The sequence below is a fragment of the Daktulosphaira vitifoliae genome, unplaced genomic scaffold (genome assembly GCF_025091365.1).
Source record: "Daktulosphaira vitifoliae isolate Bord-2020 unplaced genomic scaffold, ASM2509136v1 Scaffold_2, whole genome shotgun sequence".
Taxonomy (NCBI): Eukaryota; Metazoa; Arthropoda; class Insecta; order Hemiptera; family Phylloxeridae; genus Daktulosphaira; species Daktulosphaira vitifoliae.
In genome coordinates, this window is record NW_026099573.1 from 13,069,417 (window position 1) to 13,086,755 (window position 17,339).

Sequence of the window (17,339 nt, forward strand, 5' to 3'; positions counted from 1 at the left end):
AAATTTTTTCAATTTTTTTTACTTAAAAGTGCCATAACTTTTTCAAAAATGAACATATCAATATAATTCTTTTTTATATAGATGCATAATATCATTACCTTTCATTTGGTATATTTTTTTCATAAATTTAACCCTTATACTGCTCACAAGGGGGGATTTAAAATGACAACTTTTTAAAAAAAAATTAACTTTTTCAACTTAACTTTTGAAAATGTTCCGGAAGGTCTGACACTTTTATATATATCTTAAATTAAAGCTAATGTAATATTCTTTATTATGCAAAAAAAAAATTTCGGACTTTATTTTATCTTCACGGTGAAAATGGCTACCAAATGCTTTTTTTGTGTGAAAATTTTCGATTTTGTATTTTACATTTTTAACTTTATAATGCTATAACTTATTGAAAAGTGTATGGATCAATNAATCCAACTAATGCACGTCACCACTGTGCCGCGACTCCCCTGTGCTGGGTTTTTTTTTTTTGCAGGCCGTACTAAACTATTGAAGGAAGTACCTTAATTATAATCGTAATACGCTGAATAAACAGTTTTAATCAATCGCATTTAGATCGTTAGTGTAATATTTTATTGACTAATATTTTAGAAAATTTAATTTTACATATTTTTTATACGAAACATGTAATATGATTAATGCTTTGCATTGCGCATCTTACATTTATCAATGAAAAATGTATAATCTGTATTTTATATTACTAGTATACAAACAAATCATCAATTTATCTGTCATAACATATACACTGTTGTACACTAGCTATTATATATGTGTTAAATTGATTATTGTATACTATACATCTTATCTTAAAAATAATTATCATGTTATGTTCAAATTTTATACAATAAACTGAAAATCACTAAAAGCGCTGACGACAATATCCCAAGATAAGGGCAATTAAAAATAATATAAAAAGGCTTAGTTCTGCTTGCACATCAGTGAGCGAGCGTGCTAGCAAGCGACTCTCTCTCTCTTATTTGAAGATCTGAATTCAATAAAGAATTCAGAATTCTTCTATCTGATTTATTTTGATCAAATTAGCCGCGACCCCGTGTTGTCGTCGGTACACATTTTAAAACGATATCGAGAATACAATTATTTTGCGTCAATACTTTATTTATTTATTTAAAAGGAACAGTATAAATCTTAACGGAAGATATCTAAAAAGGTAAGTAAATTTATATTATCCCAATTATTTAGAATTAATAATCTGAGAAAAGAATGGTAAAGCAATAGATCAATATTCTCTTTAGTAATTTTACTAATTCATTCGCACTTTATACATATACACATTACAGGGTCTCGAGGGTCGAATTACCGCCCCGTGCCTGAAATGAGTATGAAAACCTAATGTGTCTCTAACTATATATAGGTGCTTATCAATTAATTAGTTTTTTTTATTCCTCAATAAAGAGGAACTTTAATCATTTCTTTTATATCTACTTGTCTTTATTATTCTAAACCCTTGGACTCTACAACCCCGATAGAACCTCGATGCTCCTGAATTGACCAAATCCCAAAATATCCAACTTTGGTCAAAATACCCTAACACCCTTTGCTTATTTTTGTATTACTACAAACATTTTGTTGTAAAGTGATTATTTTGAAAGTTAAAAATAATTTATGTTGAAAAGGTGAATTTTAGCAAATTTTTTTATTTATTTGGGTAAGTAAGAATAATTTTAGAAAATTGTTGTAAAAATCTTTTTTAAAGAAAATATTAAAATCTCTAATTTACATTCTATGCATTCTTACGCTAGAAGTGTTAGTTTTGAAATAATGATTAAAAACTGAAAAATTACACATTTGAGCGAATTTTCAACCTCGATTCGGCACCTGAAGGCGGTAAGTTATCAAAACCAAATTTTACCCAAATAACTCATATAATAATGAAAAAAATTGGCGGGATCGATCAATGAAAGTTTATAAAATAAAAGTACCCTAATGCACATAGTTTGTTTTATTAAGACTTTGTATGAGGTATTGATAGTAATCTTAATTTGAAAAGTGGCATTAAACTTAGTAGCGTCTATCTGCTGCCATAAGTCGTTTTTTTTTTAATTTCTTCGTGGTTAATAGCATTTTCATTGATCTCTGCTCTAGGTACTTGAAGTTCGGTATGATTAAACTTAAAGAGGTCTTTTAATGTAAAAGCTGCATCTATAATTTCTTTTTTAAGTATGCATTTATACATTTTGATAATATATATATAATGTATTATATAATCAAACATTAAAAAATGGAGCCTAAGTATCAATTTTATATTTCTCCAATCAAAACTACTAGAAAATTAAAAAATCCTCCACTTAATTTTGTGGCTACGAATATACTGAATTGATCGATTTGAAAAATCTTAGCCAAAATACAGAACCCCCCAATTACACAATTATTTTCTTTGGATTTATCTAATGTCAACGCATTGAAGGTAAATACCATTTATACACAAGTATATTTGGGTATGATTGTATATGGCCAGTGTGCATAGACAATTGTCTATCGCTTTTTATAGCCTATTAGGGTTATTACGTTTTAGATACTGCGTCTTTAAAACACCAGGAATTTTTAAATTTACATTGGTCTATTGGTACATTATAAACTGTTTACTTATTTTTATATAGTTTTTTTTTAATTAACTTTTTTTATAACAACCCTGCTATTTATACTCCGGAACGGAAAGTTAGTTCGTCGCTGGAGAAAGGGTTGGCAACTCCAATTATTGAACTTGCTCAGCAAAAAAAAAAGTTTTCAACTTTATAATAGTGCCGCTTGGGACATATGCACAAGTATTAGTAAAACCCGAAGGAACTTTTTTTAAAATGAAATTTTGTATGTAACATTTTTATATTAAAAGACAAAAAAACAAATCCATTGCAAAATAAAATTATAAAAAAAAATTTTATCAGCGCTGGATTAAAGCAAAAACCCAGAGATTTTTACCTAAAGAGTCCGATTGTACCTTAAGCAAGGCTCTTAAAGACGTTTTATTATTCTTTTCGATCGCGTATTAATGTAGGTGTCCAAAGGATCTAAACCTTCCTTAATGTAAAATCATGGAAGTGGCGGATGAATTTCACCATTATTCTATATTTAGAAAGTTATTAGTTGCAAAAGCAACAAAATAGAAAATAAAAAAAAGAATTATTTGAAAATGTAAAAGAAGTCTATTAAATTTAATAATTTGTTTTTTATATCTATAAAAAACGGACATAATTATTAAAATTATGACAAATAAAATAATAAATGGTTATATTATGATGACTGATATAACTATGAAATAAATTTTTATCCTACTTTAATTTCCATAGTTAATGAGAAATCTACATATATGGAAAATATTTATACAACATTAATTATTTATCTAAATAATATAAGGACAATTTAACAAAATGTTTAGAGAATCTAACTTAATTTATCCACTACTAAAAAATTTCTATACAAATTTAAATGTAATTTTTGTTACTTTTAGATGGGTTACAGCAGTATTGAGGGAGCTAAGCTCTCTCTAGACCTAATTTATTTTACAGATTTACGAGGATGTCATTCTAAGGATACAAAATAAAAAAAAATGAATTTATTCATCAAAATACCATGTATTAATATTTTATATGAAAATTAAAAAATAAATTATGAAATAAAATCAGTAAAAAATAAAAAAAATACAACAACATAAATATTAAACAAATATATTTTTACTGCACACAATTGACACAATAAATTGCAACATAATAATAAATAATATTTATAAATAAAAAAAATTATTAAATATTTACAGAAATTTATATTATATGAAGATAGAATAGAATTAAAGAATTTTTTTTATAAGGATTATTCAAAGAAAGATAAAGAATAATTTAAAATTAATTAAAATTAAGTTATTCAGTATTTTAAGTACATATTTTTGTATAAAATTAAAAGAAATGGAAAACTATTTATCTAATAAGCTAATAAATTTTATAGTTTTTAGTTGATACATTTTATTTACAAATCTTTCAATAATTTATTCAGTCCTAAGCTTCATAGTAAAATTAGAAAGCTTAGAATATCATTACGTTCAACCTTAGAAATTTTTGTTTGTACTTAAATTGGAGTATACAAAGAATATTAGTAATACTATGTACATATGATATTTAAAAACTAACACTTAATGACCTTATTAAATAAACTTTAATCATTAGCACCTAACTCAATTTAAGATATACTAGTTGGATACTATTATTAATAAATACACTACTTTACACTTATAATACAGGTTTAATATAATATATACATGTAAACAAATTATTGTTAATTTACTAGATTTAATGAAGATTAAAAGCAATATAAATATATATTAGCTCTATATTTATAGGAAAATTATACAAAACACATAAACTTAAGTTATTAATGTGTCATTCATTATGTGCAAATGAAAAATTTAAGATTAATAGTAATTTTTAATGTAATTTATACAATATCTTAATATTTTTCAATTTAAACTATAATTTGGTAAAAAATTGAAAATTTACAAAACAAAATAAATTAATAAACTTTGAGATTATAAGGCTACACTATTAACATTTTTCAATTATAAAAAAATTAAGTTATATAAAATTTTAACTTCTTTAACATAAAGAGATCACAATTAATATTGAAATTATGTTTAATACTTTCAAGTAAACCATATAAACTATATATTATTCAGTTAATTTTTAGTAATAAAATTTAGGAAAACATTAAATACTGTAAATTATAATTAATTACTAATTATAATAAAAAACTAATTATTAAGTATCAAACAATACTTTAAAGTAGTATGTGATACAAAGTAATAAATTATTATACATAATAAGTACACTGAAGATAGAACACGAAAAACAGAACATTCTAACTAGTAATACGGTAAAATATTTGTTTAATTTTATGAGCCAATAAGTATATGACTAATAAATGTTTGAAAAGTTAATAAGAGATGTACAAGTAGAAATATATTTGGTCATTATGTTAACTTACTTATAAATTAAATATAAAATTTTTTTTTAAAGTTAATAATACTGTTAATTTTGATCATATCTAAGAGATGATTAATCACTGGAGTACATTTCTTCTATGTCTAGGACCACTTATATGAAGTCGATGTGCACTTGTTGAATAGCCTCCTCTAGGATTAATCATGTTGAGAACAAGGGTAGAACCAAGTGCTAATCTTGTGCCAGTTGAATTCCCTCGATCAGGTAACTTAATGAGTAATGTTGTAACAGCAGCATTGGTATCACTTGTGGGCTCTATAGCTAAAGGTCTAATATCACATAATCTAGTATATTGGCTGGATTCTGGCTGTTGAGATGTATTTAAAATAATAGCTACAAATGCAAACGGTCTTTTAGCCATATGAAGCATTTCTACAACTTGTTGCCTACGAGCACGACGCATATCGGCCGCCTAAAAAAGTAAAAATAATATATTAAACAATTATATTTGTTACATTTATATAAAAAAAATACTTGTTTAGCTTTCCATCCCACAACACATACAGCAAGAAACAAAAAGAAACATGAAAAAAATACCGAAAAAAATACAAAGAGATCAATATGTAGCTGATCCTGTCTAAAAAATACTGTTCCATATGTTGGAACTGGCACAATATGTGTTGCTTGAACTGGAAGAGAAGAAATAGCTAACAAAGCCATATAATATCTTGTTGCTGATAAATCATGCTTGTCATGTGGAAGTGTGATAATCAACCTAAGAAAAAATTAAAAATTAATCTGTATAAAAATTAATTATTAAATTTAATATTTACCTGTTGTTAACATTTTTTACAATCAATAAAGAAATACTTTTTTTCATGGTTACATAGGTGGACAAGCCTTTAGTTTTATGTTCTTGGTATGTAAAAATATGTTTTGAATTTTTTGTTGAATTATGCACTCCTGTATTTATTTTTTCTAATGTTTCCATTTCACTGAACCATTCAAACCTAAAATTATTATTTAAGATTAATTATAAGCAAAGGCATAGATATTTTAATTTGTACAAAAATCAGTCTTATTATGTATTGCTGTACAAATTAAGATATTGAAAATGTGTAAATTAATATATAAGAATTGTACAACAGAAAAATAAAAGTAATATAAAATTTTTTAAAAAGTATTTTAAAGCAATTTACAGTTCACTTTAAATTCTACGAAAAACTAACAATATTATCAAAGATAATTTAGTATAAATTGAAAACTAAAAATATCAACATTGATTATTTTATAACAATTATTTTTTTTTGAAATTTCTCTTTATTACAAAGGAGATTGAGAATAATTTATTAAAATTATGACACTGATAGCTTTGGCTAGTTATTTTTTGTAATCTGTTGACATATTTTTAAATGAAATCTTTCCAGTAGGAACAGTATTTGTATCTATTGACACAAAAAATAAACATGGTAGGATAAATGTAATAATTTTTAGCTACACATGATAGTTAAAAAGAAAAACAATATTCAAAATTATTTTTTATTTTTATTATTTACTATAGTTAGTTTCACCACTGGGCCCCTCTCCACAAATTATTGTTTTTTTTCAAAATTAATTTTATATAATATTTTTTATCATAAGTACTTATTGTATATTTTATACATTGTATCTTTTTCTACAATAAAAAAAAAACCCCAGCACAGTGGCATAGTTTGGTAAACAATAGATGCAATCTGACAGTGATTATATCTGATAATGATTTTACTATCATAAGAAACTCTTCGATGAAAATCTCTCTACACAGTTTTTAATTATAAGAAATTGGTGGATAATTATAAAAACAACATCAATTTCTATTTCCTTAATTATATCCAGATTAGTAATTCTTAAATTCAAAAAAATAATATATAATTTTTATAATGAATTATTTTCAAATTTTAATTGATTTTGAATTTAATGTGTTAAAAGTAAAAATTTTAAGCCTACTTTTTTTTGTCCTTTGAAGTGAAAGTTTATATATATAAACTAATAAATTTATATATATAAAAAAAAAAAATGTATTTATCATCATAATATTAAGCTCAACTTGCAAGTTAAAAATTGACATCATTAAATAGAAAAAAATGATATTGTTAAGATTAATATGCAGTCAGGAAATTTTATAATTACTATTTACAGTAAATTTATCAGAAAAGTTCGATTTTTTTTACATTTTTATCGTAATAGATCACTTAAATTAAAATCATAGTAATCATTTCTAATTAACTTTTGGTGTTTAAAAAGATTCTACTATTGAATTATTCAGAATTTAATTAATTTTAATGATTTACTTAAACTATAAGAACCAATCAAAAAAAAGTTGTTAAAATGATTTACTCAATTGAGGCGTATTATAAAATTTGATTATAATTGTAAAAATCCAATGTTAAATTAGGATCAAGCTAAAAATCTTTTTTTTTAGATTTATAATTTATATAACAACATGCTAAAAAAAATTTGGAATGTTATAGACTGATAGTAGCACACAAAAATAGAGTTCAAAAATTAATAAATTACATAGTAAAATAATTTACTTTTGTAGTTGAATATTTTTATCATATCAAATCTAATTTGACAATAAATACTTTAAAAATATTAGAAATTAATGATTTTAATTGTTTGTATGAAGAAAGCTAGTTAAGCTACTTTTTATTTGATAAAGGGGAATTTTTTCAATTTTTGAAGGTAATTCAACTAAATACGAATTGTAATCATTTGACGTATCCTTGAAAAAAGTAAGTCAAGTAAGGGTTGGGAAAATAAAGCCACAAAAAAAACCACATAGTAAAATAATATTAACATGAATAAGAAATTTCTTCTTGCAAAGGGAGACTACAATGGTAGGAACCATGATATTTATTGGTGTTATTGAATCTAAACAAAATAAAAATTAAATAATTTCAAAATTTTTGCCTAAATAAAAAAAAAAAAAATGCATAATATAAGTTGCCTCCAAGCTAGTACCCTATGCGTGACAGACAGGTGTTACCGATTCGGCAACCGTCCGTTGCTTTCAATGGATGAAAAAATTGATAATTTAAGCTGATTCAAATTTTAAATTTATTTTTTCGACTTTAACAAAGTTTAACTTATTATATCTTATGAACTTTATTCTATGTCAATTTAATTATATAATATTCATAAAAATCAATGTATTCCCCTTGTAAGATATTGTAAAATATAAAACCCAGAATTTTAACACAAAAATAGCACATTTTTGAATACGATAGCTATTTTCACCAAAAAGAAAATCTATATTTAGAATTTTGTTTTTTCATAGTAAAATATGTAATATAAGTTTTAATTTAAGATTATAAAAAAGTGTCAATATTTTCGGAAAATGTTCAAAAATTAAACTGAAAAAGCTTAACTTATGTGCTAAAATTGTTTTTTTTAAAATCCCTCCTGTGGTCAGGTTTAGGGTCAGATTTTCAAAACATTTATAACAAATTAAAGAAAAATATCTAAGGTAACAATATAAAAAAGAAATATTTTTAATCTTTCAAAAAGTTTTGGGAGTTTTAAGTTAAAAATATTTCATGTTAAACAGTGATTTTAACATAAAAATTACATTTTTCCTTAAATTCAACAGCCATTTTCCCAAAAAAAAAAGGTGTCAGGACAAATTGTTTTTTTTGAACTTATAATACTTATTGTAAGCTCTAATTTGACATATGTTTAAAAGACTCAGTAATTCCAGAACATTTGCAAAAGTTAATTTGAAAAAGATGAGTTTTGTAAAAAAGATGCTATTTTAAATCTCCCCCTGTGTACTGGTTCAGTGTTAGATTTTCAAAAAAATGATTTCAAATGAATAGGAAATATCTAAGGTTTCAATATAAAAAACCCAGCACAGAGGGGTCGCGGCACATTGGTGACGTGGCATAGTTGGATCAAGTATAATGATATCTGACAGTGATTAAAATCACTATCATAAAAAACGCTTCGATGCAAATCTGTAGATAACATTTAATTTTAAAATTGGTAGATTATTACAAAAGCTTCATGATCTGCAATTTCCTTATTTGTATTCTGATTAAGATGAAGTATGTCGAATGAAAGATATATATAAATACTACTTCTCATGAAAAAATTGTATTGATCCATACATTTTTCAACAAGTTATAATAAAGTTAAAAATGGTAAATACAAAATCGAGAATTTTCACACAAAAATAGCATTCAGTAGCCACTTTTACCATGAAGACAAAATAAAGTCCGAAATTTTTTTTTTCATTTTAAAGAATATTACATTAGTTTTAATTTAAGATATATATAAAAGTGTCAGAGTTTCAGGAACACATTCAAAAATTAAGTTAAAAAAGTTAATTTTTGTGAAAAAGTTGTCATTTTGAATCCCCTCTTGTGGGCAGGTTAAGGGTCAGATTTATAAAAACGATTTGTGATCTTTTGACGTATCGTTCAAAGAAATCGGATAGGTGAGAGCTGAGAAAAAGTGGTAACAGACACATAAAAAAAAAGAAAAAACACATTATGGAAAAATTAATACCTTCTAAGCTACACATCAAAGCTAAAAAATATTTTTATTCTCTTTACTTTTCTTTGTCTATAATTGTGGGAGTGTTGAATTTTGTTTATTAAGATAAATATAGATAACATACTCATTTTATAACTGATTACAAATTTTGTAAACAGAATTATTGTTTAACACTGAGGATTAATAATGTACTCTTAACACTGCCTATTTTCTAAAAGAAAGTATTAAATTGACAAAATTCTACTATAAAAATTTTTTAGACTTACATTTTACTTTTTTTAATAACTATGTTAGTGTTCGACAAATAAATGTATTTAACTTTATAATTTTTAGGAGGCTAATTATAACTTTTTAATCTTCTTCTTCTTCCTCGCTTTAATCCCAACTACATGGGGTCGGTCACCCTTATCCTAAACTTCCACTTGACACGATCTCCCACATTCTTTACACTCACATCAGCTGTACTCATATCGCATTCAATAACATATCTCCATCTCTTTTTTGGCACTTCATTTGGTCCCACTGCTTTATTCTTTTTCATTGATGCCACAGCCACCGATACATTTTTCTCACTAATTAAATCTACCAGTCCCTCATTCCACAAGATATCCTCTAACGTCTCTTTTGGATACTTCTAATTCCGCAATTTTTCAAAATACTCTTTCCGCCTTTTTTTCACATCATCATCACTCGAGAGTACTTTATTATTAACACTTTTTATACACCTTATATAATGATAATCTTTAGTCCTTTTCTCTCTTATCTTTGCAAGTCTATAGATTTCTTTCTCGCCTTCCTGTATTCCTAGCCTATCATACAATTCATCATACCTCTTAAACTTCGCCTTACTTACTGCATACTTAGCTTCTTTGCACAAGCGTTTATACTTCATCCAACCTTCTCTCCTTTTGCTCTTCTGCCATACTTTGAATTGTTTTTTCTTACTTTCTATGATTTTTTGAACGTCCTCATCCCACCTTCAGGTTTCCTGGCATTCTACTCCTACTCTTACCAACAATCTTCTTTGCAGTATTCTTTACACAACTAGCAAATCTATTCTACACATCATTTATGTTTCCTTCGACATTCCACACTGTCCTCTTTTTTACCGTCTTGACAAACTCTTTTTCATTTTCCCCTTTTAATTTCCACCAACGGATTTTCAATTTTTCTTTTGTGTTCCTTCTGTTTTTGTATATTCTTTTCCCGGTACACCAAAACTCCATTACCATCAGTCTATGCTGTGTAGTTACACTCTCGCCTAGTATAACTTTACAATCCTTTACTCACTTTACGCTCTCTCTCTCTTCCACATAAAATAATCAACCTGTGATCTATTCCTCTCACTCTTATAGGTTATATAATATTCTTCCCTTTTTCTAAAATAAGTATTAACTTACTCTCATGTCCATTCATATCTCAACCTATCACTACATCTTTATTACCAGGTATTCCTTACATCATCTCATCCATCACTCTCCAAAACACTTCTTTGTCTATTTCATCACATCCTACTTGTGGTGCATAGACACTTATTACATTCTGCACTTTTTTCTCGAATATCAATTTCACGACTACAATCCTGTCACTTTTCCTCGCTACTTCTACTACTTTACTTTTCATTTCCTCATCTATTATTATCCCTACACCATTCTTTGTACTATACTTCCCTGAGTATATTATTTTATAACCCTCACCTATTCCCTTGATTTCTCTCCTTTCCACTTAGTTTCCTGCACACAACAAATGTTAACTTTTCTCTTCTTTAATACTTCTATTAATTCTCTACTTCTACCAGTTAATGTTCCAACATTTCAAGTACCTATTCTTACTTTGTATCTACCTTTTTTTCCTCCCTCATACACAAGTCCAGCCTAGAGTTAAGTGGTGATGTCTCGTGATACACCGTTGACACTATAAGACCTGTACACATGACTGGTGAAACAGCTACCGCACAAGTAGTCCGGCTGGTATCAAACACTTTATTCCGTAGGCCTTCTCCGTTTTTAACTACTTTCTGTTGTCCCCGCGTACACCCGAGATGAGACAATTCGCGTAAGTTTTGTTCAGGACACCTTATACTATTTAACAAAAATTTTACGTCGGCTATCGACCTGACGCAACCTCATTAGTCGCCTCTTACGACTGGCAGAGGGGCTGTGGAAGTATTCTTAGCCCCTATCCACAGAGAAAAGGTCATTATAACTTTTTAATCTCTATAAAAATTTAATTTAGCTTCGCTACTATCCAGATCATAATTTTAACTATACTTAAAATAATAGTAATGGGGCTAGGAAATATATGGATATATAAATTTTGTTATTCTAAAGTTCAGAGTCTAAACATACTGTCATCCAGTAAGATTTTAATTAATTTGTTTGAAATCTGAGTAATTAGTTGTTACCAAGGTTACATTTTTAGAGGGAAATTGGGATTTTATCCGTCATAAAATGAGAAGTATTTCGTTTTTACATATAATTTCAAGTCCTTATAATAAATAAATAATTAATCTATAATAATTAACATTACCTTGGATCAAAGTCAAAAACATCTTTATGTAAAGTTGCATTTTTGGTAACTATAAATATGTCTTCATGTGATGTTAAGAAAAAGTCAACTGCACCTTGGGTTATATCAACAGTTATTCTTATGTCAACATTCATAAACCGTGGTTGAACAACAAAGAATGACTAAAATAAAAATTTTAATTTATTATAAAATTATTCAATTATCTATTTATTTTTATTTTATACCGTTTGTCCAGGATAAAGTGGATTAGGCTTCATTTTACATTCTTCAAGCAATTTTGCATCAAGACAAAACCTTGAGTCAACACTCATTTGTTTATAGCATTGATGACCATCTGTTGGTGTTCCCATGTATGAGTCCTTACACTTTGAACATTGATGCATCCAACATAACTGCACATTATTTTTAGATGTTCGATGATTAGCAACTCCTCCAGATTGACAGTTAGTATCACTTTCAGTATTATTTTGACAATCACATTTTTCACCAGTAACTGGATCACAAGTATGTCCATGTCCGTGACATTCACAAAGCCTGAAATTTTTAACAGTATATGCATTATTTAAAACTAAAACTATATTAAAAATATTACTTTTCTATAGTATAACACATACTGGAATATGTGTTTAGCATTAGGGTCATTCCATGTGAAATCACCTAATGTGTGTGCTGGTATAGTTCAGAAATTTATAAAATTTATATCATAGACTACTTAAAGGTCATTGACAACAAAAATAATATTTTTATGACATATATACTACACATGATCCGCTAATTAAAAATCACAATAATTCATTAAATTCGGAGATTAGTACAATAGAAATCCTTATGAGTTTATATATTTGGTATAAAGTATTTGTATACTACAGCATATTAGTCGAAGAATTAACATTATCTTTTGATGTAATTAACTTGATGAAGAAAAGTAATGTAGCTTTTCCGAACTTAGTCATTACTCCTAGGATTTTTTTATGAGTCCCAATAACTTAATCTACTACAGAACGCAGAATAAATACAAGAAATAAAAATTAAGTGTTGAAAATTACGTAGTTTGTGGATTTTCCATAATACGCAAATTGTAAATTTTGTAAATTCTATAAGTAGCGTTAAAATTATTTCTCCATCATAAAATTTTCACCAAACGTTTTAATTGCCTAAAGGAAAGTACTATGTAAATTTGAAAAAATTCGTTCAGTCACTTTTGTGTAATGAGATGATAAAGTTGGCTATTTTCAGCAAACCATGCATGTTCAAGACCGTAAAACGGTACAAAAAAAATTATAAATCGATTCAAACATGATATGGGTATGATATTAAAGTTTCTGAAAGGAAAAAAAAAAAATTTTAATTAAAAAATTTTTTGACCTTCAAATTTCACTATTAAAATACTGCAACATTTAAAAAATTTAAATCAAAATTTCGATGTTCAAAAAAATTCAAAATTTATAAACTTAAGAATGAAATTGAAGTACTATTTAATATGAGTAAAACAGTGATAGTTCCACAGTGATAGCTTATTTGGATGTGAAGTTATAGGCTCTAGAACATAGGCTATTTTTTCATGTTTTTAATTATAAAAAATGCGCTATCTGGTAAAAAAAAAAAAAAATATTATTTTTGTTGTCAATGACCTTTAAGTAGTCTATAATATAAATTTCATAAATTTCTGAACTATACCAGCACACACATTAGGTGATTTCACATGGAATGATCCATTAATAATGGTAAAATGGTTCCAGAAATAATTATTTGCGATTTTTTTAGTAATTTTTTTATGGCTTTTTGAGTTAAATACTTTTAATATTTTTTAATTTTAAATAATATTAGCCACAAGTGATCAATTTCTATTATATAAGTAAATACATTAAAAATAATAGAAATACATATATTGTATATTCATTATTTAAATAAATTCAGTTATAAAAATTAAAATAATAAAAAAATTATTATTAGTTTTACTAACCTACAAGGATCTCGATCATCTGAAGACCCTCTAAAATGACCAGGTAAACAACCTGAACAAGTTGATCCAGTTGTATTATCCATACAGTTGATACAATAGGCATCAGATAGTGGTCCATCATTTTGAAGCAAGTTATTACTTGGGTCATTAAGATAGTTAAATGAATCGATTGATTCAGATTCATTTTTATCTACACATATATGAGCATGTCCATTACAGTATTCTGAACAAGGTATACAATGGCCATGATCAACTGGATTTCCTACAAATAATGGTTTACAACGCTGACATTGAGGACCTTGAGTATTATTTTGGCAACTTAAACATTCAGTAAGTTTATCAGGACCAGCACAGTTAGAATGTCCATTACATTCACACTGAATAGTACAATTAGAACCAACATATCCAAAACCACATTGACAAACATCTGGTTTGATACATTCACCTCGCACACAACCTATTCAAATTAAATATTAATTTATAAAAATGAAGATATTATGCATAGAATATAAACAATAATATCATAGAAATAGTTTCATAATAAATAGTTGACATTATTACCTTGAGAGCATATAGGTATACATAGTGAATTCATATTAGGCTCATAACCTTTACCACAAACACAATGGAATCCCTCAGCTATATCAACACATTCTTCACTTTCTTCATCACAACTATGGTGACCATTTTCACATTCATTTTCGGGGGGGCAAGATATATAGTACCACGCTATAGAATGATTGAAATTTAGATCTGAGTTTAATAAAACTACATCAGTGGATGTTGAATCTTCATGATTTTCTTTGGAAAAATCAAGTTCTTCAGATTCTGAACTTTTATAACGTAACATAATAGGTTCAGTATTCATTTGATTGAATAACTCTTGACAGGAATGATTAGGTCCAGAAGCTGGACTAGACATATAACCTTCAGTACAAATTCCCTGAATAATAATATATAAGATAAATTATATATTTAATAATAATAATAATGTCTAGTAGACAAAAAAAAAAAAAATTAAATGACAAATCTGATAAAAGTAGTATGTCTAATCTTTTAATAAACAATAGATTTATTTAAATCATTGCCATATTTTTTGTAAACAAAATTTCTGTAATCACATTTATGATAAAATATAATGTGAAAAAATTTAGCTATATTTAATTGTAGATTATAATTAATCCACCTACAAATCTATGCAAGCCTTCTTAGACATAAAACAATAATTAATAGTTTTAATTTATATAAACAATTCAACAAATTCCACAAAAAATAAACAAAGTCTAGGGCATTCATAAATGTAATAAACAATAGGAGTGACTTATGTCCACCTTGCAGATCAAATTTAAAATAGTTTGTAAAGAAAGAATTTCTGAACATTTTAATGATAGTATTTATATTATTAGAACAAATTTCATCATATACCATTGATTAAGGCCATGATTAATTGTTCTTTTTATTTTTAATAAATTTCTAAAAATATTTTGGATTAGAACATTAAAGTTCAAATGTATAAAATTTATAAAAATTTACTTAATATATGACTAACCTGACCAGTTTTATTGGGTAAGCTAAATGCACACCAACCACAGTGTGTATGATGTAAACAAGTTGAACACTGATTATAGCTGGAACAAGGTTGAGGGCAACGTTCAACATTGCCACCACTTAAGACAAGTCCACAAACTCCTCCAGCACAATATAATGGTTGATAACTTGGAGATATACATTCATTTAGTGTTATTGACCAATGACACTCATGCCAGCCTCCTTCACCACCCTACAACATAATATATTAAACATTTATTTATCTAATTAAAAATAATTTTATATTACTTGAGAAGCTAAACAAGTTTCACAGCTTTTGTGAGCAGAACAACGATCTGGACAAACTGACGAGTTTCTAATTTTTATACTCGAGCGCTGGTTAAGATCTTGATTAGTGCAACTCCAATCATATACTGACTCACCAGTTAAAAGTGTACCCAATTCTGATTTATGAACTTGCCTTAAAAAAAAAGTAATTTTGTGTACAACACATAAAATACACTTAATAATAAGCATAATGATACATTATTTAAATGAGGATAATTAATTAAGAAATATAAACATCACGGATAAAAATTTAATATAAATAAGAAAAGTCTAATATGAAGACTAAATGAAAATACATCACTTTTCTTCTGTGTATTTTTATGATTTATTCATATGAAATATTTTTTATCTAATAAAATTAAAAATGTTTTCTTATATCTTAAAAAGTATATATTATGTATAAAAAACTTTTAAAATTCTTTAAAGAAAAAAAAGTTTCAGAATTAATTTATTATTAAATCTCCCAAAATACTAAAATTAGTCGGGCACATTAAACAATTTTTGCAGTTACATTCTCTTATTAAAGATATTTAAAGAATAAAGGTGTATTTAAAAAAAAAAAACGGTAGCACAGTGGGGTCGAGGCACAGTGTGGACGAGGCATAGATGGGACAAGTATAGATGATATCTGACAGTGATTAAAATCACTATCATAAGAAACGCTTCGATGCAAATCTGTAGATAGTGTTTCCTTTAGAGAAATTGGTGAAATATTTTAAAAGCAACATGAACTCTTATTTCTTTAATTATATCCTGATTAGTAGTTCTTTGATTTTAAAATATAATATATGAATAAATACTAATTATAGTTTTTAAATTTAGTATGAAATTGTGAGGCCAGCTATGATGTATGGTTCATAGTGTTGGGCGGTTGATAAGAAAGTAGAGCAGAGAATAAGTGTAGCAGAGATGAGAATGCTTAGTTGGATGAGTGGAGTGACTAGAGAAGATAGGATAAGGAACGAGCATATAAGAGGAAGTATAGGTGTTGCGTCAATCGTGGATAAGATGACAGAAAATAGACTTAGATTGTTTAGTCATGGTATGAGGAAAGAAGAATCGAAAGCTGTAAGAACAGTTATAGAAATGAATGTTGAAGGAAGAAGAGATAGAGGAAGACCAAAAAAGAGATGGAGGGATGCTATTGAATGCGATTTGAGGACAGCTGATGTGAGCGTAGAAGATGTGGGAGATCGTGTCAAGTGGAAGCTTAGGATAAGGGTGGCCGACCCCAAGTAGTTGGGATTAAGGCACAGAAAAATAAAAATATTACTAGAAATTCCGGTGGCAATTGACATAATATGATTGTTGTTTGGGAATGTACAACTTAGCGTTTAGTTGGGTTTAAATAATATAGCGTCAAATCAATTACCTACTCTATCGCTTGTATATTAATATGCACTACACTTTAATGATACAATAAATAAATAAACTCACACATACACACATATGCATTTATAACATTGTGTCTAACGTAA

At 26.9% G+C, this 17,339-nt stretch overlaps 1 protein-coding gene and 1 long non-coding RNA gene across 2 annotated transcripts in view; one reads left to right on the forward strand and one right to left on the reverse strand.

The window, feature by feature from the left end:
• The first annotated feature begins 848 nt into the window (after positions 1–848).
• On the forward strand, positions 849–5,843 carry LOC126900051 (uncharacterized). The gene is made up of 3 exons (XR_007702780.1): positions 849–1,180; positions 5,106–5,438; positions 5,501–5,843. It is a non-coding gene; the product is annotated as an uncharacterized LOC126900051 (long non-coding RNA).
• Positions 5,009–17,339, reverse strand: part of LOC126900023 (multiple epidermal growth factor-like domains protein 8) — a 35,628-nt gene continuing 23,297 nt past the window's right edge. The window contains exons 33-41 of the mRNA XM_050675371.1: positions 15,823–15,994; positions 15,536–15,766; positions 14,548–14,929; positions 13,987–14,443; positions 12,248–12,557; positions 12,024–12,184; positions 5,792–5,968; positions 5,493–5,733; positions 5,009–5,430 (exon numbers count right to left, since the gene is read on the reverse strand). Coding sequence (XP_050531328.1) covers positions 5,077–5,430; positions 5,493–5,733; positions 5,792–5,968; positions 12,024–12,184; positions 12,248–12,557; positions 13,987–14,443; positions 14,548–14,929; positions 15,536–15,766; positions 15,823–15,994 — 2,485 coding nt within the window. The 3' untranslated portion in view covers positions 5,009–5,076. The remainder of the gene's footprint in view (positions 5,431–5,492; positions 5,734–5,791; positions 5,969–12,023; positions 12,185–12,247; positions 12,558–13,986; positions 14,444–14,547; positions 14,930–15,535; positions 15,767–15,822; positions 15,995–17,339) is intronic.